Source organism: Sebastes umbrosus, chromosome 18, assembly GCF_015220745.1.
Source record: "Sebastes umbrosus isolate fSebUmb1 chromosome 18, fSebUmb1.pri, whole genome shotgun sequence".
Classification (NCBI taxonomy): domain Eukaryota; kingdom Metazoa; phylum Chordata; class Actinopteri; order Perciformes; family Sebastidae; genus Sebastes; species Sebastes umbrosus.
In genome coordinates, this window is record NC_051286.1 from 12582863 (window position 1) to 12609481 (window position 26619).

General features: G+C 43.5%; 1 protein-coding gene across 3 annotated transcripts in view; it reads left to right on the forward strand.

Annotated features, from left to right (window-relative positions):
* Positions 1-1708: 1708 nt before the first annotated feature.
* The window catches only part of sash1a (SAM and SH3 domain containing 1a), a 187723-nt gene continuing 162812 nt past the window's right edge, over positions 1709-26619 (forward strand). For 2 of the 3 annotated variants that reach the window (XM_037750710.1, XM_037750712.1), the window contains exon 1: positions 1714-2412. In XM_037750710.1, coding sequence (XP_037606638.1) covers positions 1906-2412 — 507 coding nt within the window. In that variant the 5' untranslated portion in view covers positions 1714-1905. Of the gene's footprint in view, positions 2413-26619 lie in introns of all 3 variants that reach the window. The other variant, XM_037750709.1, reaches the window with a different exon arrangement.

Sequence of the window (26619 nt, forward strand, 5' to 3'; positions counted from 1 at the left end):
AGAGAGAGACATAGACATAGAGACATAGAGAGAGAGAAAGACATAGACATAGAGAGAGAGAGAGAGAGAGAGAGACATAGACATAGAGAGACATAGACATATAGAGAGACATAAGGAGACATAAGGAGACATACACAGAGAGAGACAGAGAGAGAGAGATATAGACATAGAGAGAGAGAGAGAGACATAGACATAGAGAGAGGGAGAGCGAGAGACATAGAGAGAGAGAGAGACACACACACACACACACACACACACACACACAGAGAGAGAGACATAGAGAGAGATAGAGAGAGACACAGAGAGAGAGAGACACACAGAGAGAGAGAGAAACACACACACAGAGAGAGAGAGACATAGACATAGAGAGACATAGAGAGAGAGAGAGAGAGAGACATACACACAGAGGGAGAGAGAGACATAGACATAGAGAGACATAGAGAGAGAGAGAGAGAGAGAGAGAGAGGGAGAGAGACACACAGAGAGCCTGAGAAAGAGAGAGAGTGACACAAACCAGCAGCTCTGATCTTCATTTCTTACTGTGCGACAGCTCCAGCGTGCGCTCTCGTCTCGGACCAACTTTGGCCAAGTCGGTGTGAACCTGGTGAGCCAGTGTGTGTGTGTGTGTGTGTGTGTGTGTGTGTGTGTGTGTGTGTGAGCCCGGAGGCGGCGTTGGGAGACAAGTTGGGATAGAGAGAGAGAGAGAGAGAGGGGAGAAAGAGAAAAAAGGGACTCGCATCACTATTTTTAAATGGGTACAGTGAGATTTGGGGGGCGTGGACGGTAGAGCAGCAGCAGCAGCAGCGAGCAGCAGCAGCAGCAGCAGCAGTGAGCAGTGAGCAGCAGCAGCAGCAGTGAGCAGCAGCAGCAGCAGTGAGCAGCAGCAGCAGCAGCGAGCAGCAGCAGCAGCAGCAGCAGTGAGCAGCAGCAGCAGCAGTGAGCAGCAGCAGCAGCAGCAGCAGCAGCAGCAGCAGTGAGCAGTGAGCAGCAGCAGCAGCAGCAGCAGCAGCGCAGCAGCAGAGCAGCAGCAGCAGCAGTGAGCATGTTGGCTCTTGGCTGCAGCTCCAGTGTGGTGATGATGTGCCGGCTGGAGGAACCGGACTGCGCGTAGAGCCTGACGGGGTTTGGACGCAGAACCCTGCGTTTTGCCGACTTGCTGTCATTTTTGAAGGCACCATTTGGATTTATTGCTTCAACACGCTGCCTTTCGTCGACACAGAGGACTATAAGGAAGGGAGGAAAACGGGTTTTTTTAAGACGCAGCAGCTGCCGTGCGTAACGGACGGAATCTGCTCCAGCAGCTATTTGAATGACAATAGTTTTGAGGCAACTGCTTTCTTATTTTGTTTCATTACTGGGACTGGTAAGTCACTGACATTTGAGAGCTGTTTCAAGTGATCTTCAGTTGTAAATATTGACAGGTGTTACAGTCAAATGTCTAGGTTGTGAATGGTAACCAAAAGCTTTGGTATGGATGATCCAAAAATTGCGTAATGGAGGCATCTTTTACTTTAATACTCGGATAAATGGACTTGCATTTTTGCATTTTTTTTTTTATATAGCAGCTTTTCTAGTCTTCTGATCACTCAAAGAGCTTTACACTACATGTCAGCATTCACACATTCACACACTGATGGCAGAGGCTGCTAAGGTGCCAACTTTACCCACCAGGATCTAATCTAAATACTAAATACTCATTCACATTTTGGGGTTAAGTGTCTTGCTCAAGGACACATCGACATGTGACCCGGAGCAGCCGATCCGGGGATCGAACCACCGACCTTCCGATTGGTGGAAAGGCACACGTTGTTATTGACAACCTTTTTATAATGAAAATGGGAAAGTAAGCATCACTTTCAGTGTCTTTCCTTCACGAGTTGGAGCCCAAAAAAACAGGCAAAAACAATGACAACCAACGGACCTGTCATCGTGTACGAGTGGCTGAAGACCCTCCAGCTCGCCCAGTACGTGGAGGCTTTCGTGGATAACGGATACGACGACCTGGAGGTCTGCAAACAGATCGGAGACCCGGACCTGGATGCCATCGGCGTCTACATCCCGCACCACCGGCAGCGGGTCCACGACGCCGTGAGGAGGCTGAAAGACGAAGCCAACGAGACGGCCAGCGGACTCTACTTCACCCTGGAGCCGATGCCGCCCGCTGCAGAGGTTTACACCAGTCACATGGTGGACCAGTACGAGTCCAAACTGCGCGGGTCCAAGTCGTGGACCGAGCACAACACTGACCGGGTGGTCGGGCGCAACGGAGGCTACATGGGCGCGCAGAGGAACCTGACGCTGGGCAACAGGAGGGAGCTGGTGATTTACCCCAAGCTCAAACTGAAGATCATGATCAGGGATAAGCTCATCAGAGATGGCATCAACCTGGCCAAGCAGCCCTACTCTAATAAGGTAAGAGGAGAGACGCAGTGCATGATGGGCATGATGGGCACATGGCACCAACCACCTGTCAACATGTCATACATGGCACAACAATGGATGAAACACTGGGAAATGTGTATTTTAGTCAGATATCCACAGTAAAAATATGCATACAGCCTCTCTTCTGTTTTTATTGTAAAATATGTTTAAATAAGACACCTGATTTGAGAAATCGTTTTAAAGGGACTGTTTGTAAGAATCGGAAATGCTTGTTAACAGCGACACCTGTGGCCGTTAAGTCAACGAAAGTCAGCGTTTGGCTCGCGCTTGTGCTCGCTCTACATAGACATGAACGAGCTCAAAACAGTGAGGCGGCACACGTCAGCTAAAACCACAATATCACTCTATATTTCAGCTGCTTGGCAGTAATGTTAGCTGACCAGACATGGACATGGAGACATGGAGGTCTCTTCATGAATCAATGCTGATCCTAGTGTTGGCTTTTCCTGCTTCAGCCGGAAGAGAAACGTTATCGTCTCCGACTGGGCGCCGGTGTCTCCCTCCGGCACAGCGGTCAGAGACGATAACGTTTCTCGCTGCCACTCCACAAGACACGGGAAACCTCTGTTGGTCTGGAGGAGCTGCAGCATTTATTTCTGCACAAATGTCCACTGTACATTCACTAGATATTCTCAGAGCTAAACTAAGTCTTCTGCAGTGTGGAGTGTGCGCGCATAAACGTGAGGTGGAGCGAGAACGAGCGCGTTGTGTGAGTGAAGACAAGCAGGCAGAGGAGCGGTCTGAACAGCGTAGCCACACGCGAGCATGCGAGCGCGCATTGGAAACCGACCCGGTAGATTTATACGTGTAAAATGTTACAGTCCCTTTAAATAAGACACCTGATTTGAGAAATTGTTTAACAATTGCCCAAAAAAATAGATTCTAGACTAAAAACAGATTGAGTTATTTGCAGAGACGGTTGTTTTTACGATGTGCCAGTGGTGTTTATAATATGGCCCAAAAGGGGCTGTGACCTGCTCAGCATCATCCATCATCCATCATTTGGTTTGAAAAGCCACTGTCAGTCAGATAGGAGCGCATCTTGTGTAAAAGGGCACATTTCACTCGTGTTTGGACATCAAAAATAAGGGGAATGAAACTGAGCCATAGGTAAATGCCAGTGTGATGCCTAAACATTTTCAGCCCCGCTGCACTTTGCACAAGTGTGAGTGGTTGCTGTCGCGGTGAATGATGGGAATGAAGTCGCTGCCGATCAATAAGCAGAGAGCGGAGAAGAGATCCTGAGGAGCTTTCACCATGCCTGTGATTTCCTGTAGGAGGAGGGGGGGAGAAAAGATTTACACTCTGATTATTAATCTCCTCTGACCTCACCTATCCAGTGACTGGCCTCAGCATTCAGTGTGGGTGGATCAGCCAGCCAATACGCCCTGGCTCTTTGCTGTGATGAATAGAGAGCGGGCTATCGATGAAGAGCGCCCAGCTGGGTTGGCTGTCGCAGTCCTGGAGCCAGACTGAGAGGGCCTCTTGTTTTCACTGATAGTGACCTTTCTTCAGAAGTGTGTGAATCATATGCCAAACCAGCTGAGAGGGCTCCACTGAGTGACTGCTGTTTACACACAGGGAGGCTTTTGATTGGCCTTTGAGGTCGTGGCCTCTGTAGTTTTTGCTGGTGACATACAGCAACATGCAGTTTTTTGTACTACTGTACTGAATACTAAACTTGCACTGCATGTACAACTTCCAATATTAAAAATCTAGAGTAAAATGACTTGTTGGCTGATCAGCAGAACATGTGCATGAGGTTTGGAAGCTTGCTTTGAATACTGGGACTTTTATTGTCTTAAGTCAGTGTTATGTATATTTCTGATTGGCATTATTTTCTACAGAATTTATGACTTAAAAATTCAAGGTGCTGAATTTGATATCCAGAGCACTAATATAGCAGCAAACAACTATTTGCTATGCAAAGATATGAGGAGTAATGTCTACCTGAGCAGAGAACGAAGTTGCTCTCCCTCTGTGCGTGTTGTAATCCGACTTTCTATCTGCTTTATTGACATCGTCGGACTGGCCACCCATGCTTTTAGTGCATGTGAGTGCATGTGAGTGTGCCCCATTGGCTAACTCATGGCCGCCGCTCTGCACTGCTCTCATACGGCGGTTAGAGCTGCTAACGCCGTCATGACCGATGGCGTCGTCGCGGAAGCGTAGCACCCACCCTCCCGTTCCCCTAAGGTTAACAGTTAGCTCTGTCATCATAGTTGCCGTACCTTTCATTTATAGCGCTATTAGCACCGTTAGCTACGCCGGCTGGTCGTGTCTGGAAGGTAACCCGCAAATTGCGAAATCTGACTTGAGATCTGCAAAAATGTCTCCCGAGACCCCGTTGCTATCCTAACCTTCACTATTCAAGATCAATGCCTGACCTTAACCATCTTGTGAGAGTTTTTCCCCAATTCGCGGGTTCCCTTCTAGACACTGCCCCGCCGGCTCAGCCGTCACCACGTTGAGAGCCATGTAGAGGCAATAGAAATGCTACCAAACTCTCATTTAGCACCTTCGCACCACCACTCAAGAACTTGCATTCTTGATTCGACTGATCTAGAGCCCGTTGATTAGCTTCTTTTCAGTAGTTGAACCAGCCTGAGGATTGAAGGCGGAAACAACTGCCTAGGGGTTGTGTCCCTGAGTGTCAGTTGGATTGTCTGTGTGTATATGCAAATATTCATGTAACGTCTTTTCAGTCTCGCCATTCCAACTAATACAGATCCTGGAGATATGGTGTTCATGTAGTGATATCCGTCCATGACTATATCTACATCCTGTTGTATGACCCAAACCTTGATCTCGTTTACCCTATCCAGTACTCGCTTGCTTCCAAATTAGCCTTTCCAACTGATTCCAGCGTTGATTCCAATTTGTGCATGTTTATGTAAGCTCTTTTTGTCTGTCTACTCTGTATGTTTCTCCCACTTTGGCTGAATGTGAATCCCACAGAGATTTAGGATTTGTGAGGGATTATCTGTCAAACCAGGGCTGAAACAAAGTGTTGGTTCCAGAGGGTTAAACTATCTCTCCCTTTGAAGGCTGTATTTATTTAGAGCCGAAGCTTTGGCATTGAGGTTTTGGAGGGGAATGAGCAGGTCAAGGTCTTTCTCTGCCGCTCTCTCTTGTGTGTGTGTCTAACCCTGTAGTTTTGAATTGGCTCCAGTCCAGTGCTTCTCTCCACCCGGAGGAGTGAGAGGAGTGTGAGAGATGGAGCTGTGACCAGCTGATGGAGGATTGACTAACTGGGTTGTGATTGGTCTGTAGATATCTCCCCTCTCTCTCTGTGCGCCTCTGAGACTGGATGTCACCCCCAGCGGAGACCGAGACCAGAGAGCCAGACTCGGGGCCAATTACAGGACACACAATGTCAGTCTCAAGGGATGTTCATTGTATAGTATAACCAAGATCTCCATCCACATTTAAACTGTCCTCTGTGCTCTCAATACGCAGGATTTTTTTTCACGGCCTCTGGCCTGACAGCCCTCTGTTCGTCTTCGTGTCACCGGCTTTGTCTCCATTGTTTGTCATTATGCAAAAATCATAGGCGATATAAGCTCTAAGATTCAGAAAAACCTCTCCAGGGCGTGCTAGATTATTATCAACAATTCACTGAAAGGGCTCTGCTGGGTGTAATAAATACCCATGATCCTTATCAAGGCCGCAGAGACCCCTTGTCTGAGAGAGAGTATTATTTCTTATGATGTAAACAAACACTTGTGCTACGGGCTGCACATTTCTAAATCTGTCATCAGGGAACGATATAAGCAGAGAAGATGGTACTGCCGGTTTGTCTGTTGTCAAATGCACTGCACTGTAGAGTTAATGTTATCTTCATTCTTTTGGTTGAAACTTTCTCATAAATTTCTGATATACTGAGAGTAAAAATGTTGAGCAGAAACTATCAACTATATATTCCCAGGGCTTCAAATGCAGACGGTGGGATAACGCCGCACAAGGCACCCTTTAGCGCCGGTATAAAACGCACTGGGCTTTCCATTAAAGGTGCTATGTGTAAGATCCGGCAGCGTCTAGCGGTGAGGTTGCAGATTGCAGCCAACTGGGACTTCTCCCGAATGCCAGGCGTGTAGGAGGCCGACGCTAAAAACGTGAAAATGACAATGGCCCTATCTAGAGCCAGTGTTTGGTTTGTCCATTCTGGGCTACTGTAGAAACATGACGAACGGCTCCGTGAAGAGGACCTGCTCCCTAGGTAGATATAAACGGCTCATTCTAAGCTAACGAAAACGCAGCAATTCTTATTTTCAGGTACTTATACACTAAAGAAAACATATTTTTTGGTATTATATTCCATTCCTGCCAACGGATCCCCCTAAATGTTACACACTGTTCCTTTTACTACAATTTAAACCCATCTGCGGCAACAGTTAACGCTCAGGGAAAGTGCTGCGGTGACGTAGTTTAAAAGGTGAAAGAGACACACTAATTGTGGGCGGGAGAGGAGGTAGATGGGCTCAACAAACATAAGGCTTTCATCCAGGAGACCGCTGTTACATTAAGTTTCACTTTCACGTTACAATCAGCTGTTCGTTCGTGTCCCGTGTTCACAATGTTCTGTTTCATTTTCACTTTTCAAACGTAGTAGTTTTAAGCCCAAACATGTAGCTTTTTCCTAAACCTAACTAAGTGGTTTTGTTGCCTAAACCTAAAGGGACGTCAAGGGACAGTATGGGACGAGTTGGGATGAGAACGTGTTGGACGATCGGGTTGGGCAGTATATCAATATTATATCGATATTGTGTTATGAGACTAGATATCGTCTATTTATATTTTTGATATTGTAATATCATGATTAGGCATAAGTGTTGTCTTTTCCTGGTTTTAAAGGCTGCATTACAATAAAGTGAATCATTTTTTGAACTTACCAGACTGCTCTATCTGTTCTATTATTTGTCTTTTACACTTTAGTCATTATATCCACAATACTGATGATTATTTATCAAAAATCTTGTGTAAATATTTTGTTAAAGCACCAATGGTCAACCCTACAATCTTGTCACAATATCCATATCGAGATATTTGGTCAAAAATATTGGGATATTTGATTTTGTCCATATCGCCCAGCCTCATTGGACGATCAGCTTTTATTTGTCAAGTGTACAGTTAGTGTGTCTGCCGTGTTTCGGAGAGGCACCGTGCGTTAGATGGTTCACTGGTCACACAATTGTAATCCCAAAACTGAAAAGAACCCAACCTTTTTTTTGAGTATCTGATGACACAGAAAACCTTGTTTCAGATTGTCTTTTGTTAATTGCGAGGGTTGACACTGGCTGTCCTTGTCTATATTGTGTTCATATCCTTGTAAGATATATCTATCTATCTATCTATCTAAGTGTTATGTCCAAATCTGTATTCTGTCTTTCACCTGGCTGCTAGACTAATGTTCCTTTGGTGGTTGAAGGGTTTTGTAGTTGTCAAATTAGTGCAGTGAACAAGCACAGTGGTTACCCCTCTGCTTCCTATTATCTCCCCAGGATTTTAAACTTTTTATCTTGTCAGAGAAATACCCCTTTTACTTTACTTTACTTCTGCTCAGTGTCATCCTGGTGTCATCCAGAGCCTGGTGCTGGTAACGGCAGACACAGTCAGACATAATAGAGCCTCATTGTTAGCGCTGTGATTCAGGAGGAAGCAGCAGCTAAACACTGGCAGATTCTCCATTGTTTGTATGGAAGCTGATGGAGCCGCGTGTCCTTTCACTACTGCTCTGTTTTACATTCCCAATTTCCGTCCATTGAAACGGGGGGCTGCGGAGGCAAGCGTCCAGCATTGTGCCGATGGGTGGGTGGGCGATAAAAATCTGGGTGTCATGCAGAGAGGGAAAGGGTTGTAAATAGATGGGCACGTTGTTTTTGCTGGCTGAACGAGGCTTGGTGGGTGCTAGGGGGTAGGACAGTTAGATGTTCAAGGCCTTTCTCCGACTCCCACTGAACAGCTGATTAAATGGTGGGTGGGAACTTTGAGGCCTCCAGCTTAACAGGCCTGAAGAATGTCAGAAATGCAGCGGACACCCAGAGGTGTTGTGTGCGTCAGGGGGGATAAGCAGAAGGGAAGGTAGCTTTTAGTTTAACTGACTGTTTTATTAGCTTTCTAAAGCAAAAAAAGAGGAAGTTCACCGCCTTACATGCCAAACACTCACCTCACTTCCTGTCTCAGTGCTTTTATCTTGATTAGTATCGCAGCACTCTCGCCGAGCAGGAAATTAGGTTTTTGTTTAAGATGACCCTCTATTGGCCCACTGTGGTTATTGAGAGCCCTCAAGGCTGACTGGACAGCTGCCAAGGCTTTGTGTGAAACATCATTTGAGCAGTTTTTAAATATTTCTGTTCCAAAAAATCTAGTTTTCAAATCTCTTACTCGCAGTGCAACCAAAATGTATACATTCACAGTACAGTGAAGCTCAGGTAAAAGCAGGGATTTGATTGAAAACAATGCACAGATTTCCATTCAAGCTGCAGCGTTATGTATTTATTCCATTTTCCACTACATATGCATGTGATGTTATTGTAACAAGAACAGAAATAACTTATTATATGGCTAAACCAAGAGCTTTTTTCATTGCCCTCAGTGGAACACTCCCGGCTTTTCATGAGCTTCTCATTTAGCCTATGTTTTTTGGCGAATATCCTCTTCATCTTTGTCCCATGCTATAGGGCTGGCACTCTGCCACAAGGAGGGAGAGAAAAGCCTTTCACTACGGCCTCAGAGTTTTCCACGCGCTCTGCCCGAAAGCTCTGTTTGCTTAGTCTTTATTAAGGGCTTCTTAAAGGCATAATCAACCAAAGGGCTCATAAAGGGGAAGTCATAAAGAAGTCAAGGACCAGCCTCTATTGTCCTGAGAGGACAGAGAAAGTCAATTAGCAAAGTGAGCTGCTGTTTACGTTACAGAAAAGCGGGGTTATGTGGAGCAGTAAAAAGGGATAGATCACATTCCCATCAGACGGAAAAAGTCACATATACACTCACTTAGTGGCTGTTTCTGTAAACAACCTGTATTTAGGGCCCTTTTAAAACCATCTTTCTTAAGCATAAACTACAAGTACCAGTATTTAGCTCTTTGGAGAGCAGCTGGGTGCAGTGAGGACTGATGGTTATCACAATGACCTTTGACCTCACTGCTTTTGACCTGCGGACTAAAACACAAATCATTGATATGATCTCAGTCAAGACAATGAAACAGACGCTCTTCTGCTTCTCACAGCTAAACAATGTCAAGTTTACCTTACATTTAATAAAGTGTATCGCCTCAAGTGCATGTGATCACTTTCCCATCTGTTGAAAACTGTGTGCAATAATTCATGAGACAATTTGCACATCTTTGCTCCCGTTAGTCCAAAAACAATAACTGGAAAAGGAGCCAAGTCACGTATTTAAGTTCTATCACTGCGAAGACATATCCATTTGCTGGATGGTTTTCCTCTTTTTGTAATATAGTGAGGGGGTTTCTGTCTTGACCACCCATCTCCTGGGATCCTGTGCAAATGTGGGAAAGCTGTGTTTGCAGCTGGCCTTCTCATTTCAGCAGGAAGGGGTGAGAAGGGCTTGCTCCTACTGTGCTGTTTCTCACATGATCAACTTGCTTTTTAAGCCACTTTTTTTTATTCCCCGGACACGTGAACTCTGTTAGAAAGATGACATTTCACAGAGCTCAAATTTACTATTAAACAGAACTTCACTCCATTTGTTACCAGGAGTTGTCACATGATAATCTCAACATTTAGACACTTAGTTCATGTTGAAATATCGGATTTATGCTTGTGGCAGTATAAATGTCACTACCTCTAGCCTTTGGAGATGTATTATATTTAAATGACATATGTGAGCTGCAGTATATGTGTATAACTTAAAGTAGCAGTCATGGTAACGGCTTTAAATAAAGCAGGCCAGGCCAGCCATTTGGTTTTCCACAGCGGTGCTGGGGAGCAGGTCCTGATGACACACATTCATGACAGATACATTATCAGAGCTATTCTGGTCCAAGGTTCCAGCAGCTTCCAGACAGCCTGTCTACGTGACCACATAGTATCCGCATCAGGAAGGACTGCAGGCTGCATTATCGATACTAAAGTGTATCGGCCTTTTTCTATTTTTACTTGTTTTCTAATGTTAGTCGTCGGACAGGCATGTAGTTGGTATGTACTGTTGTCGATTCAGTATATTTAGTTCGTGTTCTCAGCTATAAGTTGAAAGGTCAGAGGATTGTCACTATTAGTTATAGCCTCACAGAAAACCCATCAAAAGGGATTATTTAAATTAATTTTATTTCCATACATTGTATTTCCATTAAATAGGCGTTATCGGTCGCAATAAGCACCATAGATGTGGGTCAATATGGGCCTACTACGCCCAATAGTAGGTTTTATCATCTATTCAGATGGTACATCACCGAAAGAAAGTATAAAAGAACACAACAGCCACCTCTACTGACCGTAGTAGTTATTATGACAGGAGTATAGACAGAAACTGAAACTCCATATGGAGGTCGGGGGCGACAGATGGGACACAAAATACAGGGTTTTTATTGAGAAGGCTGTGGTTTGCATCCCTTGTGAAACCAACAACGTGTTCACAAGCGTTAAGTTTGACTTTCAATTTGAAATGTAGTTATTTGAAGCCAAAACACAATGTTTTCCCCTAAACTTAACTAGGTGGTTTTGTTGCCTAAACCTACAGAAGTTGTAGTTTTGTTGCCTAAACCTAACTATGCCTTTTTGTTTGTGTTCAAAATGTGACATTTCATTCACTTTTACATGTTAGAACGTATTGCTTTTAAGTTTCGCTTTTCACTTATACAACATAGTAGGCATAGTAGGCCCCTAATGACCCACATCTATGGTGCTTATAGCGAGCAATAACGCCTATTTAATGGCCCTATAACAGTCGAGTGGGGTGTTTTCAGCTATAAGGTGAAAAAGTCACAGGATTGTCACTTTTAGTTGGCCTCATAGAAAACCCTTCAATAGGGATTATCCAAAAGACTTTTAGTTTCATGCTAAATTATGTTTGGTATGTTAAAAAAAGCTCCCTTTGAACTCATGTCTGAGTCATGTTTGTATGATGTCTTTAAACTCAAGGCTATATTTTATGGTTCAGTGCACAGAAGGCAGATTCCAGTCGGCAACGGCAAACAGAGAAAGTAGATGTTCTGTTGCTGCTGTAAACATGTTTGTTTCTTACAGATTACTTCACCCGGTGCTGGCAAATGCAAAACACAAAAAGCTTGCTTTTGTCCAAAAACCTTGGATCAGTAACCTTAAAGGACTCCTCTGATAATAACAGCAGCCTCTGCTGTAGTTACAGTACATGTACACAATAATGACCCTTGAACAGCGGAGATGGAGGGAAAAAAATGAAGATATCAAGTGCCCCAACAGGATGGAGAGTGACAAGAGAGCAGGCCCGAGCATCTGTCTGTGTCACGATCCAGATTGCAAACGCACTTGCAAAATCAACACATCCGCACATGTTTTCCCTCTCTCCACATCTCCGTCTAGCACACACTCATTAGTACACTCGCAGTGATTACTCTGGAGGGGATCATTAAATGTTCTCATAAAAAAGTAACAGTGTTTCTTAGAAATACACGACCATATATTGTTTCATACAGGCGCATGCTGTCAGTCATCTCAGGGATTGGTTTTTACTGTATCGCCTCAGGTAGTCACATGTGACCTACAGTCCAGGAAGGCTAATTACATCTGACTCCCACGCATCTACACACTGGGAGGTCTTTGTTACAAGTTGCCGTGGAGATAAACAGAAAGATATTTAAAAATCAAATGTTTGTCCTGTAATCTCACACTGATGATGTGTTGCTGGCTTTACACGGCAGACATCGAGGTTGGGATTATCGCATCGTGCTGCAATTCTATCGTGTGCTCCGCAGAGTTTAAATATTACTTATGCTATTTGGTTAAGCAGCTCTCTCATCCTCCAATCCTAACATTTGAGACATTTGATAAATGGCTTAAACCATGAATTGATTGTTGGCAATTCATTTCCCATGAATAAACTAATCAAATAATGGAGTAATCATTTAACCGTTACATTGCTAGTTATCTGCTTGTGTGTGCATGAAAAAATCTAGACAGTTGTAATCTCCTTCTCACGAGTATAACTCTGCTCTTCTAAAAACGTGACAAAGCGCATTCTTGTCATTTTTCTCGAGCCCTGCTTCCAGGTTCTTCCCAAAACTTGATGAATTAATCCTCTTTCCTACGAAGATGCGGTAAAAAAATGAACAATGACAGCGTTTCCCTGCAATGCATTGGTTTCAGACGAGCTCCATAAATCAGAATGATGAAGGCGGAGACTGGTTGCCTGCAACTTGGCGGAGGATTTCTTAATAAAGCTCTGAGCAAGTTCTGGGAGGGTTAAAGCGCCACTACCTACAACAGAGCTTAATTGTCCTACATGTAGCTACAGTTAGGCTCATGTCGGCCCGTATTATCTTGGACTGTGTTTTAGGGCTATAATGTCGGGGTGTAGAGAGATGAGTGAGGCATGATAGCAGTGAGTATGAGTGTTAGAGAGACAGACGGGGAGAGCGTGTATAATTACCTCGTCTGAAGCTGCTGCCAGCTTGGTGTACGGAACGCAGCATAACCAACTCTCAACCCCCCCCTTATCCCTAATTGGTCCATTTCCAAGGCATGAGGGCAGGGCTGCGCTGAAAGCTTTGATCATGGAGACCACACTAGTGTCGATATGTCCCTACCTGAGTGCTTTTGTAGTGGCTGCGCTCGGCGGGGGATTAAGCCATACTAAACCCACTGAGTGTCTGTCGGTGTGTCTGTCTCTTGCTCTGGCTTCCCTGCGGCTCCGCATACCTGAATGTGAACCCTAATTACCTGGCAGTTACTGCATTCCTCAAACACGCCTACGCAAACACACTCGCACACGGACCGTGTGTTGCACATGTTCTTTTACAAAGGCAGCGGCGTTTGGTAAAGGCATGCTTTTGTCTCGTGTGGTTTGCGGCGTTTAATATGATAAGCATTTACAAAACACGCATGGGTTCCAGCGCATTCCGACACAAATGTTAATCTGTGTGGTAAACTGAGTGTTGTGTGAGCATACGTATATCTCCCCGTGAGTGAACACTATGGGATATACGTCTCCTTAACTAATACTAATTGAGGGAATATTGGGAGTATGTGCTGGTGACAGGTGCTTAGTTAAGCTGAAAAAGTAAAGTACCAGCAACATAAATGGTAGGGCTGGGACGATATACCTGTCTCCTGATTTGATACTATCGCGATACTTGGGTACCGATTCAATATGTATTGCGATTCTACAAGTATTGCCATTCGATATTGTGATTTATTCAGATTTTTGTTAACTTTTTTAACACTAGACCATGGGAAAAAGTTGAATCATACACTTCTAGGGACTTTTATTTTGGTAAATCTCCTAATTGATAGAGTAAAAACAGTTGATGTAGTCATCCATAGGTTGATGTATATAGTCAGAGATGTCCCGAAGTCAAATATATCCGTCATTGTCAGGAATTATAGAGCAATGTGTTTTTATAGCTCCGCAAGAATTCAGAAATGTAGCTATTTCAAGGTACAAATATGGGACTTTTACTTGGGATTATCTCTAATTTGATACAGTAAAAATGCTAAATTTTGTGTCTGACATTTCCCTCACAAATTAGTGGTATTTTCTTTTTAATTTACGACATGTGTAACATGTTTTATACTTGAATATAATCAAATGAATCTTATTTCCATATATGTGTTTTGTATATACCCTTTGTTGACACCTTATTTTGAAAAATGGATGTAGTCACACATATACTACTGCTAACTTCACCAAGTCCTTCGCCAGCTCTCTCCGTTAGCTTCGTTCTCTATGTAAATCCATGGGGATCTCAATCAAGGCTGTTTGAATGCATTTAACATCAAACGAAGCAATTATATTGATTCTGGCATTAAAAAAATTATTTCAATCATTAAAAAAAAACACGACCCAGGGAAATTAATTTTTTTCCCCACTCCTAATAAATGGATCATGTATGTTTGATAGCACAAATGGTCATTTGAAGCTATGTTAGTCACAGATTTAGATTTTTCTGGCAACAGATGACAGTACAGTGCAGTATAACCTAACATGAAATTAATATAAAATAAAGAATTAGGCACAGGTCACATAATGTTTTTATCTTCCTCACCGTCTAATAAGTTTCCTCTGAGAGGAAGTGAAGCTGGCCGGAGCAGCTCTGTCCAAACGTGCTGCAGCCCGCTAGTCAAACCCGTCATTAGTGGATCGATGCAGACATGCTCAGTATGGAAGGCCGGAGTTCATCATGCTAATTGCTGCTTTTTGACCTCTGTACACGTTAGAGTTAATTGTTCTATTCATTAAACGTTAGTCGCTCGCCACGCCGCTTCATGCAGGGATGAAATAAAGGTCTCCGCTGCGACTTTTGAGGCGGTCCCTAAACCAGTTTTTGGTCTGAATCTGAAACCCACCATCATTAAAGCATCAGTCTGGGTTTTATTGGAGTCCTGTGGCTTCTGCACAGAAATGTCTGGTCAAGTTTGTTTTTGTTTGGTTTAACTTTTGCAAGACATTATTCAGTTCATCTCATTCTAAGCTTACCTAAAATCCACAGCGAGTGAACTCTACAGACAATGGATTAAAGACTGTATAAACTGAGCTGGTGTGTCCACCTCAGTGTAAAGCTGGTTTTAAGTCATAAAATAACCAAAGAGGAGCAAATGTAAGGAAATGGACTGCACTGTGAGCACATTCATGAATATGTTCTGTATTTTTGTATGCTCCATCTAAGGTCACTCTTTGTTAATGTCTGAGATGTGCACTCTTGGTCTTGCTTCATCTGCTGCGGTTGAACCGTGAAACCACAATTTTCAGATCAGCAGATCTTTAAACCAATGCTCTGCCAAACCAACACCCTGTTTACTTTAATAGCCCTTGAGCTTTCTTTCTCAAGGAAAGTCTCTCAGACGAATGTGGAAATGGGTAGTGTCTTCTTTTGTTGTTTTTTACATGATGGCCTTCGGGGCCTGGCACCATCGTCCAAGGATCTCAGATCATTCTAACCTCAGTTTAGTCTTTAGGGGTTTGTGTTACACAGTCGACTCGAGTCTTGGCTTGAGTGGAATGTGTGAACAAAGTCATCAGTTAATTAAATTTGGCCTCATTGGTAAACACAGCCATCTGAAAGCTTGTTTTCATCGCAGCTGGCCTGGTGTGACTTCTACTGAAAGGCACTAGTTTATGTAACCGGTCTAGTGACAGATTTCTAATACTCGGCTTTGTTTAAAGAGGATTAGTCTAAGTCCATATTTATTTCGACATGGGGGATATTATAAACGATAGAAGCTTATTATGAGCATTTGAATATTCTAGTTTATATCGTGGAATAATTACGGACTAACGGGAAGGAGAGCGAAAACAAAGGAGGTTTCTCAGAGCAGCTTTGCATGCTATGGCTCAACACTTGTCCCTTTGAATATTTGTTGATGCCCCTGAGGCCAGAGTGCCCTGCATAGCAACAGCAGACTGATAATCTGGCCCTAACGTGCAGCGGTCACGGCCTTTGGTGGTAGAGGAAGTGCCGTAAATCCGCTAAATCACCTCTTCGCTATGAATCCTCACAGAGCTGATGTCACACACACACACACACACACAAGCCAAACAATGAACTGGCCGACTGACAGCTCGCCGTCCGTGCCTGAGCGGAGGGGGTCATGCATCGGGAATTTTTCTCTGCTCCGCCAAACATCCTCACCCAGTTTCACCTCATTCTCGCTTACTTACAGGCAGGGGAGACAAACTGAAATACAAATAGACAGACTGGCAGAGCTGTCAAGCCGAGAAAGGGAAAGAGATAAAGATGGACAGTTGGTGAAACAGGCAGTTTTTGACGGACAGAAAAACCAGCAGACACAAAGACAGACCGGCAGAGACGAAGCTGGATTGACAGGCAGAGAAGTCAAATCTTTAGAGTCATTATTAATCTCCTCTCATTTGAGACTTTTTAAAGGAAGAACTACCACTGCACATCAACAACCTGTTTTCATCTGCATGTGCAAGGTTGTGTTTGCAGCCTTGAGCGCGTGGCAATTACTCTCATCACGTACTCTCCAAAGCAGTTACAGGTTGAATAATTAATATCGTAGCAATTAGATCATGAGTCAGTTCATAAACCGTGTAAGGATGATTGCTGAGGTACATAACATATAGTGACTGAGAGAAGTGTTCGTCTGTGGAGAGAGTAAACTGTAGCGTGGTGATGGAGCGCCTTGCAGGAATTTGTCTCATCACCTGATTAAAAACATTTTTTGGGGGGAAATGTAGCATAGTTTAGGGAAATATCATGTTCATTTTCAGTTCCATACTTGTATTTTGGGTTTCTACTAGAAGATGCATGTTTACATGCTTTAATGTAAAAATAGGGTTGAATGAGGTATTCATCCATAGTAGGTGTATTACTTACAGTAAATGATGGTCGGCACGTCCCCAGCATCGAGAAACAGACGGGAGCACCGGCACCGGAGCAAAGCAATACAGTGCTGTGGACGGGGCCGGCAGAAAAACTTATTTTAGCCAGCTATAAAGAAAGGCTCACCTTAAAAAATTTATATCCATTTAAGTGCACGCTATATTTAGAATATTTTCTGACAGCAAACTGAACTGAAAGTGAAACGTATCTATACTGTTTTTGTCATCTGAGCCTGCTGGCTTTGGAGAGAGCATAGATAAGTCTCACTTTTAGTTCAGTTCCCCGTCGGAAAGGGCTGTCTGACGGCAAGATAAAGCGGTGAAAATATTCTGTATATAGTACACACTTAAAAGGACATCGATTTTTTTGTAAGGAGAGCCTTTCTTTTAGGTGGCTAAAATATGTTTTTCTGCCGTCCTCATTCACAGCACTGTATTGCTTTGCTCCAGTGTCGGTACTCCTGTCTGTTTCAGCTGTGGCCACGCCGACAGTCATCTACTGTAAATAATACCCCCTACTATGGATAAGTGCCTCATACAACCCCACTTCAAAACACTCCTGGAAAAAGCCCAGTCTGCTCTGATTTTTCCGGTTTGCGAGAAAAATATGGTGCACCTTTGCAAAGGTAGTTCTCAAGCTGTGGGCAGTATATTCTAATGAGCTTGCATGTGACATAGCAAGGGGAGCCAAATCTGAATGGCTTGTTTAATCATGTGTTTTCTGATCTAGACACACAAAAAACTGACTGGGTTGTTTTATTTCACAGTGAAGTGAGTTTTTATGATATGTCCCCTTTAAACTTGGCCTTTATCCTACTCATTTTCAAATCTCCATATGTGACCACTTAGGAAATGTATGCCATGGCCAGCAGCAGCATGGAAACGCTTGGCATTGAGCGTCTCTCCGGCCGACTGTATTGTGATATGAGTCTTTGTTATGGTCACCTAGCCATGTCCCTTGCCTGGAGACGAAATCATGTTTTCCCCCCCTCAGATGAGAATTCACTGTCAGTCCAGAACAATGGGCTGCAGGACGGCGCTTCTTCTCCCAGCAGCCCCTGCAGCTCTGAATCCCGGCACCACTCCATTTATGGAACAGTTGAACGCTAGTGAGCCCTCCTACCTCTCTTTAACCCCCAAAGCAAGCAGTGCCCCCATTTCACCCAGACTTGGTCAAAGCCAAACTCCTAAAACTGCAACTAGATGCCCTGAAGTATCCACCAACTGGCAACTTTCATCCTCAAGTGGAACCAGCATAGTTGAACCAGAGAGCGAGATTAGCTCGCTAATACTTCCCTGGAGATGACAAAAGGTCTTTACTGACACCAGTGTAGGCTTCTTTGGGAAGTAGACTACAATGCAGCAGTGGAAGTTGAGGGCAGCGATTATGTGTGGAGACGGTCTTCATTGTCATGCAGGAATCCCGCAGCCGGGTTTATAGCAATTGTTATGGAAAGCGGCCATTCATATTTTACACTCTGCTTGGAACGGAGGTTCTGCTTTGGGCTTTGTGTGGAAATGATACAGAGACAAGGACAGGAAGACATGTATGTAAATATGTGTTACTGTGAAGCTCTTTATACTCCACAGCACATACACAAACCATCACCTGCTCTCTTTTTCCACCATCAGCTGTATATTTCTGCAGAACAAAGGAGTCTAGTAAATGTAGGGCAGACGCACCATCTTGTTTCTTAAATATATTTGTGTAGAAATCAAAGCCCCTCGCCGTTTCTGTGATCATTACCCGGCAAAATCACAACAGAGTGCACGAAGCTCGAGTGCTCTTATTGTTGATTAGCACAAGGCTTCTCCTGTAATCCTAATCAGGATATTGATGATGAACCCTCTTCACTCGGGGGAGAGAGAGGCTGAGGAGGCTTTTGTTATGAAATGGCATTATGTTGTCGGAAGCTGAGACTCAGATAGGACTGTTTATTCCGGTCACACAGGCAGACGATGCTGTTTATACAGAGCATTTCCCATACTGCCTCACTCTCTGTGGTAGTAGTAGTTGTGGTTGTTTTAAGTGGCTTGTGCCTTACTGCTCAATTAAAGCTCCATCAGGACTGTTTTTAGGTGCTACTGCTGCTCAAGCACCAACAGATAGTTGTGTTTTGGGGAAGCTAAAGGGAAGTAAAAAGTGCAGGTATAATTATTTTCATAATAAAAATGTATAAATAAGTAAATTTAGTAACACGCTTTCATCGCCGCCGCCGCTCTCTCTCTCTTACTTCACCACTCACTTGCCATGTAAACACACTCTACGCACTCTACTCTTACAACAACTGGCTCTAGAGAGGACCATTTGCGTTTTCACATCAGCCACTGTAGCTCTCCAACACGCTTGGCACACGGGAGAGAGCTTCAGTCGGTTGCAATCTCCTAAACCTCACCGTTAGATACCGCCAGATCCTACACACTGGACCTTTAAGACAACACTATGGAGCCATGTGCACAGTTGTAGATGACAAATAAGTTGTTTACACAGTCAGATGCTCGGCAAGACATTTTTAAATGTGCTATCAAACACAACATAATGCTTTAGTCTCTACAATAGCACAGTTTTTTCCTCAGGTAAATGGCACTACAGGAGTCATTCATATGTCCTTTATGCTATAAAACCATAGATGGAAGAGGAAATGTCACCACAGTTTTAGTAGCTGCACAGGCAGTGCTATTTGGTTTATTAATACCACGGGTCCAAGCAAGCTAAGGCACTAAGATGGCACAACACATAAACTCTCACAGAATGCACATTTCAGCTGCTAATAGTCACTTAAAATCAATTTGCAGAAATATCACAGAGGATCAATTCTCCAGTTTGGTGGTTCACAGCAAAGAGTCCAGCAGTCAAATGTCAGTTTCTTATGACCTCATCTGCTAATAGTAAGTTTGTTTACCCCGTCACTCTGAATTTATCCTCTTGCCAGCATGTTTTAGAATCCACTTTTTTCCAAACTGTCTTAATTAATTACATCACATTTTAATTTACTCCTTTTTTAAAAATAATGTTTTAGGACTCAATAATAGACAGAACTACCATATGAAATGTAGTCTTTCTGCGATGTCCTGACTCCATACCACTGTTTCAGATTTTATAAATATCAAATGCATTACTTCCTGTCAACCAGAAGATATTTCTTAGATAAAACCTAACCACACCTATTGATAACAACAAGAACTTATACAATATGTGAATAAATGGGTACAGAAAAGGGTTCGAAAAAGGGATGACCAAAATACACATATACTTCCCTCATGAATACTTTGCTGCTTGTGTGCTCCTCCCCTCAGAGGAAGCGGCCCGTTTTTGTTCTACTATAGCTGCTTTGTAATGGCTGTCTGATCACTACCGCGCCACGCCTGCTGTGAAACAGGCCTTTACGCTAGATGCACATCACTGCGACTGCTGCGTGAGAAAGCAGACATGCATCTCAGTACCAGTTAGCATCCCAACAGGCCACGGGGGTCTCTAAATTCATCTTATGTAAGCTACTCAATATCTACGAGGCTCAGGGGTTGTCACAAAGAGTCTGATGAGACGAGTGCGGCATAACGTGCTTCTTCTCCCCGGGTAGTTGGCTGGTGTGTTGCAGACTGAATTGGGAGATGATTACACAAAAAAAATGAGATGACATACTTATCTCTCTGCCAGTCCTTTAAGCGGTGAAAAAGTCTTTTCAAAGGAGGAAAAACGGATATTTGGTGATGTTTGACTGACTAAAATGAAGCATATTCAATAGATGGACCAGTTGGCAACCTCCGGGTCTGAAAAGTGAAGCCGATGTGGAAGTGCCTTAAACTTGCATTCTTTCTAATAGCCAGCAGGGGGCGACTCCTCTGGTTGCAAAAAGAAGTCTGATTGTAAAGAAGTCTGTGAGAAAATGAGCCTACTTCTCACTTGATTTATTACCTCAGTAAACATTGTAAACATGAGTTTATGGTCTCAATCGCTAGTTTCAAGTCTTCTTCAATACACATGATGTTCATTTAGTAAATTATGGTCCCATTTAGAGTCAAATAGACCATAAAGTAGGATATGCTTTAGGGCATGGCTCCCTTTCGATTGACAGATCGCTACCACGGTGTTGCCGGCCTGGAGTTGTCCGTGTTTTTGTCTTATAACTTTTAACCCTTTCACAGTGTGTTTTCAGTTCATTAAAGTGAATTGTAACATTTTGTTTGCCTAAAAATGTCTTAGTCAGTGTTCGAATTGACTTATCTCCACCCTCTCGTGCCACTTCTGGTTGCAAAAAAACAAGATAGCGACAGCCAAAACACAGAATTCGAGGCCTCAAAACGGCCAAACCAATGGGTGTAGTCACAGTGGCTACGTCCACTTCTAATATATAGTCTATGAAATGGACCCTACTTGGTTACATAGAGCAGGAGTTCACTTTCTTCTGTGTCCCCTTCGGTGTTGAAATACTGATCATGTTCAGCATCGCTACCTCTCCTCGCCTCTGTAGTCCAGTGGCTGATTAAAGGCCATGTGGGCTCTTGCCAAGGACGCTTCCTATCGAGTCAGCAATCCGCCCCCCAAGAGATGGAAACAGCCCTGGGATGTAAAACACGAGCAGAAGTGTGTCACAGCTTTTTTTTTTCCATTGAGGCCCTGAGCTGAAGCAGTGTCAGTGGACTCAGTTTGATATCTGCCATCCCAGAATCCTCTCTCCTCTATCAGACATCCAACACTGCATGTCTGCTACTTTAACACATTAACACTGCCCCTACACTTAGAGCCCAGAGTGTAAACAAGTCCAATATTTTGATGCTGTTAAGCCTCTTCATAGTTGGACGTCCCCACTGACAACTTCTCTATTGGCTATTCTCCCCTTGTTGAAAGGAAGCATGAATCCCGTTGACAGTCCCCACAGCCCTGAGCGAAGCCCCCCACTGAACCCCATTCACAACCAGCTCATTATGGGATGTCAAGTCTGGCATCCTTCCTCTTTTCCAAGCCGTGGAAGTGTGTGTTTTTTTCTTTTACTGTAATAGGTTACCAAGGCGACATGTAGGAGCACCGCTGAGAGTTTTTTGGTGGTGTGCTCTCCTGTGATCCTGTGGACAATAAGCCCACTGACAGGCATCGCTGACATGCCCGCTGCCGTAATCATAATGACGGAGATCAGGTCGTGCTGCTCGGTTGCTGGGTTTTCATTTATTGACAGGCAGTAGGTGACTTAAGCCCTGTGCGGCAACTACTTCATTTGCTTTCCGTCTTGCCTGTCACACCTCACGATTTGAAAAGCCAGGGTGCAAGCCAAAGCTAAAGAAGTAGGTCACTACAGTATGTATTGAATGAATGAGTGATGGAGTGTGTAGACTGGCGTAGTATGTTCTATAAGCCTCAAACGCCTCCCTGCTAAATACCAAGCCCTTGGAGGAATGCATCAGTATAGATGAGGACCCCGCGGTCATTCGATCCTGAAGGGGTTTCGACTCCAGGCATGTCCTGTAGGAATATCCCGACTCAGCCAATCTTGGCATGCCCGCGGGCTCTCAGCTGCTAATGCGCTCCTCACTGCGTGTCACGTATCTGCCTACTGAAGGTCAGAGGTCGAGTGGAATCGTTCATCTGTTCTCCGCAGAGGGCGGAAAAGGCCGCGGCAAAAAGGGGAAGTGTGGCTTGTGCCGGGTCGTAGAGAGCCACTGCGGGGGGGGCTTTGAGCATACCAAGCCCTCGTTTCCACACATGCAGGAAGTTATCGTTAATACGCTGCTTATTCAGAGAGACGGAATGTTTTTCCTGCTCTTGCTTTGTCTGTTCAGGACAGTTGGGAGATCCCTGAAGGTGTGATTCATTATTTGTATGCGCTGGAGACTTGGGCACACACACTGCAAAAATGATTTTAGATTTTGGAACTCTAAACCAAAAGAACCAGACTAAATATTTTAGACACTTTTGTAGTTGATATAAAAATTGCATCAAGATCCAGCTTTAGTCCTCATGGACTCTTTTTAATAGGGATGCACTGATCCAACTTTTTCAGTCCCGATACCGATAGCGATACCTGGGCTTTAGGTATCGGGCGATACCGAGTACCGATCTGATACCAGTGTTTAATAAGCTGTATGCTTCACTGTGTGGAAGTGACTGGGATCATTCTTTTATGTGTAAGGCAACATCAGGCTTGACTTAAACATTGCTTTCCTAACTTTGTAAAACAAAATGTAACAAATAAATACATAGATATCAACGTAATGAATTGTTCTTTATTATTAAAATAATAAATTGTACGCCAGCAACTTGGTAAAAAAAACAATCTTCAAAATTAACAGGAATTATAATTCAAGTGTAAACCTTTTTAATGCAGCAACAAATTGGTCAAAACTTAAACAGGCTTTTTTATGTTTTTTTCCATTGACATTTGTTTGTATTTCACTGCTGTAATTGAAGCAACTTACTAATCTTGACTATTCTTTTTTCTTTTGGGTGCTACTATGATGGGAAACATCCTTTCAACATAAAGGTAAGACACTTTATTTTGATGTTTTTATGTATCTTTATGATCAGCACTCGTCTCTGTCTCCCATTCTGACTTGAGTCAGGGGCGTTTACACCAGTAAAAACCAGTGCATCAGACTCAGATGGCCTCAATATGGTGGGTGGGTGCCAGCTTTAAGTCTGTTACGACCCCTCCTCCTCCTCTTTTTTTATCTCCTCTCTGAATAAGAACAACACTCACAGACATATGACGAGTTTGACTTGAGCTGCCAAATGCAATGTAGGTCACAATGAAAGAAACCATGCACTACACACACACTACAGTACCTGATCAAGTGGCTTCGTAAGATTACTTAGCAGTGTTTAACACCCTGGATTCCTCTATAAATGTCAATTTATGCACTGTAGTCTCATCTCCAGAGATGTTGTTTAGCAGGGGAGGCATAATTTGCATCAGTTACACAAGTGTGTGCTTTTGTTTTGTGTTTAATTCATCTGCTTATTTACTTTGAAAGAGTTCATTATAATTTCAGTACAGCCAAGATGGAACAGAGAAAACTAGGCTTATTTGTTTATCTCCATTTCCTGGCAAAGCAGACTCATCTATTGTGTGTGTGTGTGTGTGTGTGTGTGTGTGAGTGTGTGTGTGTGTGTGTGTGTCTGCTCTCTCTCAAACTCGCTGACAGAGGCTCTTTGTTTATAGCGGGGTGAGAGAGAGATGAGACTAGGTCATACAGGCAGATTAGTGCTCATTGAAATCCTATAGGAAAGGTCATTTACATAGTGCTGCTTAAATCCACTTGTGACCTCATTGGTGAACCCATTCACAGTCCCGACACCCTCCGCTCACGTCTGACACTGTTTTGTAAACAAATGGTGGTGCATGTGCTTTCTTTTTCGCTATGGGAGTCTGGCCCTGCCGACCTGAAGTAGTTCAGTTACAGAGTTTCACTCCACTGTCATGTTTGTTTTAAAGAGCTTTGGCTGACCTCGGCACATTTTTTTGTATGAATGCTCAGCTTGTGTCGGGTTCTTCAGACCGCCGTGACCCACAACAGGAGTTTGTCTGGCGGTAACGTCGTTTCCCTGAAATGAGGATAAGAATGTGGAAATGACTAATGGTGAGAAAGATGCTGCTGCTAAGCGTCCTGCTTTTTTTAAAGAACATCTAGTGTTTCCCCTAACTCCTTGTTGGCAAATGCAACTAAGTAGTAAACAAAAGCACTTACTGTAAAACATGCTGCTGGATTAGATTTCTATAATACTGCTAGCGGGCAAATTGTATTGAAACAATGAGATCAATTCACGCAGACTGCCTTTACATGCATGTAGCAGTGCAGACGTAACTAGATTATAATGTTGCATGAGAGAAAGACTAAGCTCCTTAGCTGCAGCAAACGTGACACAAACATTTTGCGATATGCTGAGTAAGATATATTGCAGTATATTACGATTTATTACCTTTTTTCAACTGAAAATGATGCAGTTTGTCAACATTTGTTTTCTCTAATAAGATACAGTTTTCACTCTGTTCTTCTCAGAGTTTTCATTCACATATCTTGAGGTCAGAGGTCAAGGGACCCCTTTGGATAATGACCATGCCAGTTTTTCCAAAAAACAAAATTTAGCGCAGCTCTGGAGCATTATTTAGCATTCTTCCCGAAAAGTTAACATGACATGGTTCAATGGATTCCTTAGGTTTACTATTTTCATATGATACCTCTGAAAGACAGAATAGTGGCCGGATTGTTAACCGGTTAATAGTTTATATAATAAAAGCTCAATACTTGATACAATATTGCCATGCAAAATATCGCGATACTATGCTGTATCAATTTATTTTCCCTCACACCTACGAAATAGTTTACAGTAGGTGAAAACGGCTACATTTTTGCTCTGGATTCCACAGTATACTGTTAGACATTAGAAGTAAACCATCCTATATAGACTCATCCCTAAAGTGTCCCTAAATCGTCTCTTTGCTAACAAAACTTCACAAAGCAAATCACAGGAAATCAGTCATTTCCAGAGCTGGCAGACATGTAATACTCTTAAGGCAGAGCCCCGTCCCATCGGGAGCGAAAGAGGAAACTGAAATCCGTGTTTCAAGTGCCTCAGCTTTACCATGGCAACAATTGTCATTGAAGAGGTTGCAGATGTGTCTTTCACATGACACTTTATCACAAGTCTTTGTCTGTTGCCAAATATTGGCCTTCAGTTTTGCTTTCATTGTCTAGACTGTTTTGCGTGTTGATGTGCGAGTGTTAATTGTACACTATTTAGCGTTTCCTCCTTAATGGTTAAGTGGGGTCCTTGATAGGCAGACACTTTTGTCAGGGCAAATAAAGCTCAAGATCGTCTGGCTTGCTCACGGTCGCCACAAAATAGAGAGAGAGAGTAAGACAGCAGAAGCAAGCTCACATGTTTCCTATTTGTTTTCCCTGGATTGCCTTCTGTTTCCCAAATTTAACATCCATGCGTCTCATCCTCGGGAATCAGACTGAACCGTGCAAAAATGAACAGACTTCCAGAAACTACAACAATAATCTGTGGTTTGTCAGATTTGTGTTGCTTTACTCGGCAGCAGTTTTGCTTGGCCTCGGTTCAGCGCTATCTCCCTCTGGCTTTCTCCTTCACCTTCTGATACATAATGACAACCGTAATCTGATTGGACTGAGAGGAATCTCTGGCTCGCAGCTGCAGGTCACTGTAAACAAGACGACACCGCGCGGCATGTCCCTATCACACTGTGACAGGTTTTCTCTGTTTCGTATCAGTCACAGTGAAATTTTTTCCACCGGAGCAGCGACTCTCTGGTGGCGGGTCTAATTTGGCTTGCTCGTGCCGTGATGAATTGGAAATGGTATTAGTGCATGTGGAGGTAACGTTCCACCCGGCTGCAGTGTCACTTGTGGGATTAGGGCTACGATTGTTTTTGTGCCGCATTGCACATCTCAGTATTGATTTGCATTCAGGTGCATTAATGCATATGCACGCATGGAGCACCTGTACACACAGTGTCCATAATGGAGGAAGTGACAACAGAGGCGGTGTCAAACACTCCCAGAGATCAGGAGAGGCCAGAGAGGATCGCACACTTGTCTGATTTAACCTGTCTGTGTCACACACACATAGAAAAGTATGAGCTATTTTGTAATAGTCGGCAAAGGTGATGGTGTTTCCATACAGTAGATGATCTGATCATCACATTTGGCTTGTTAAACGTA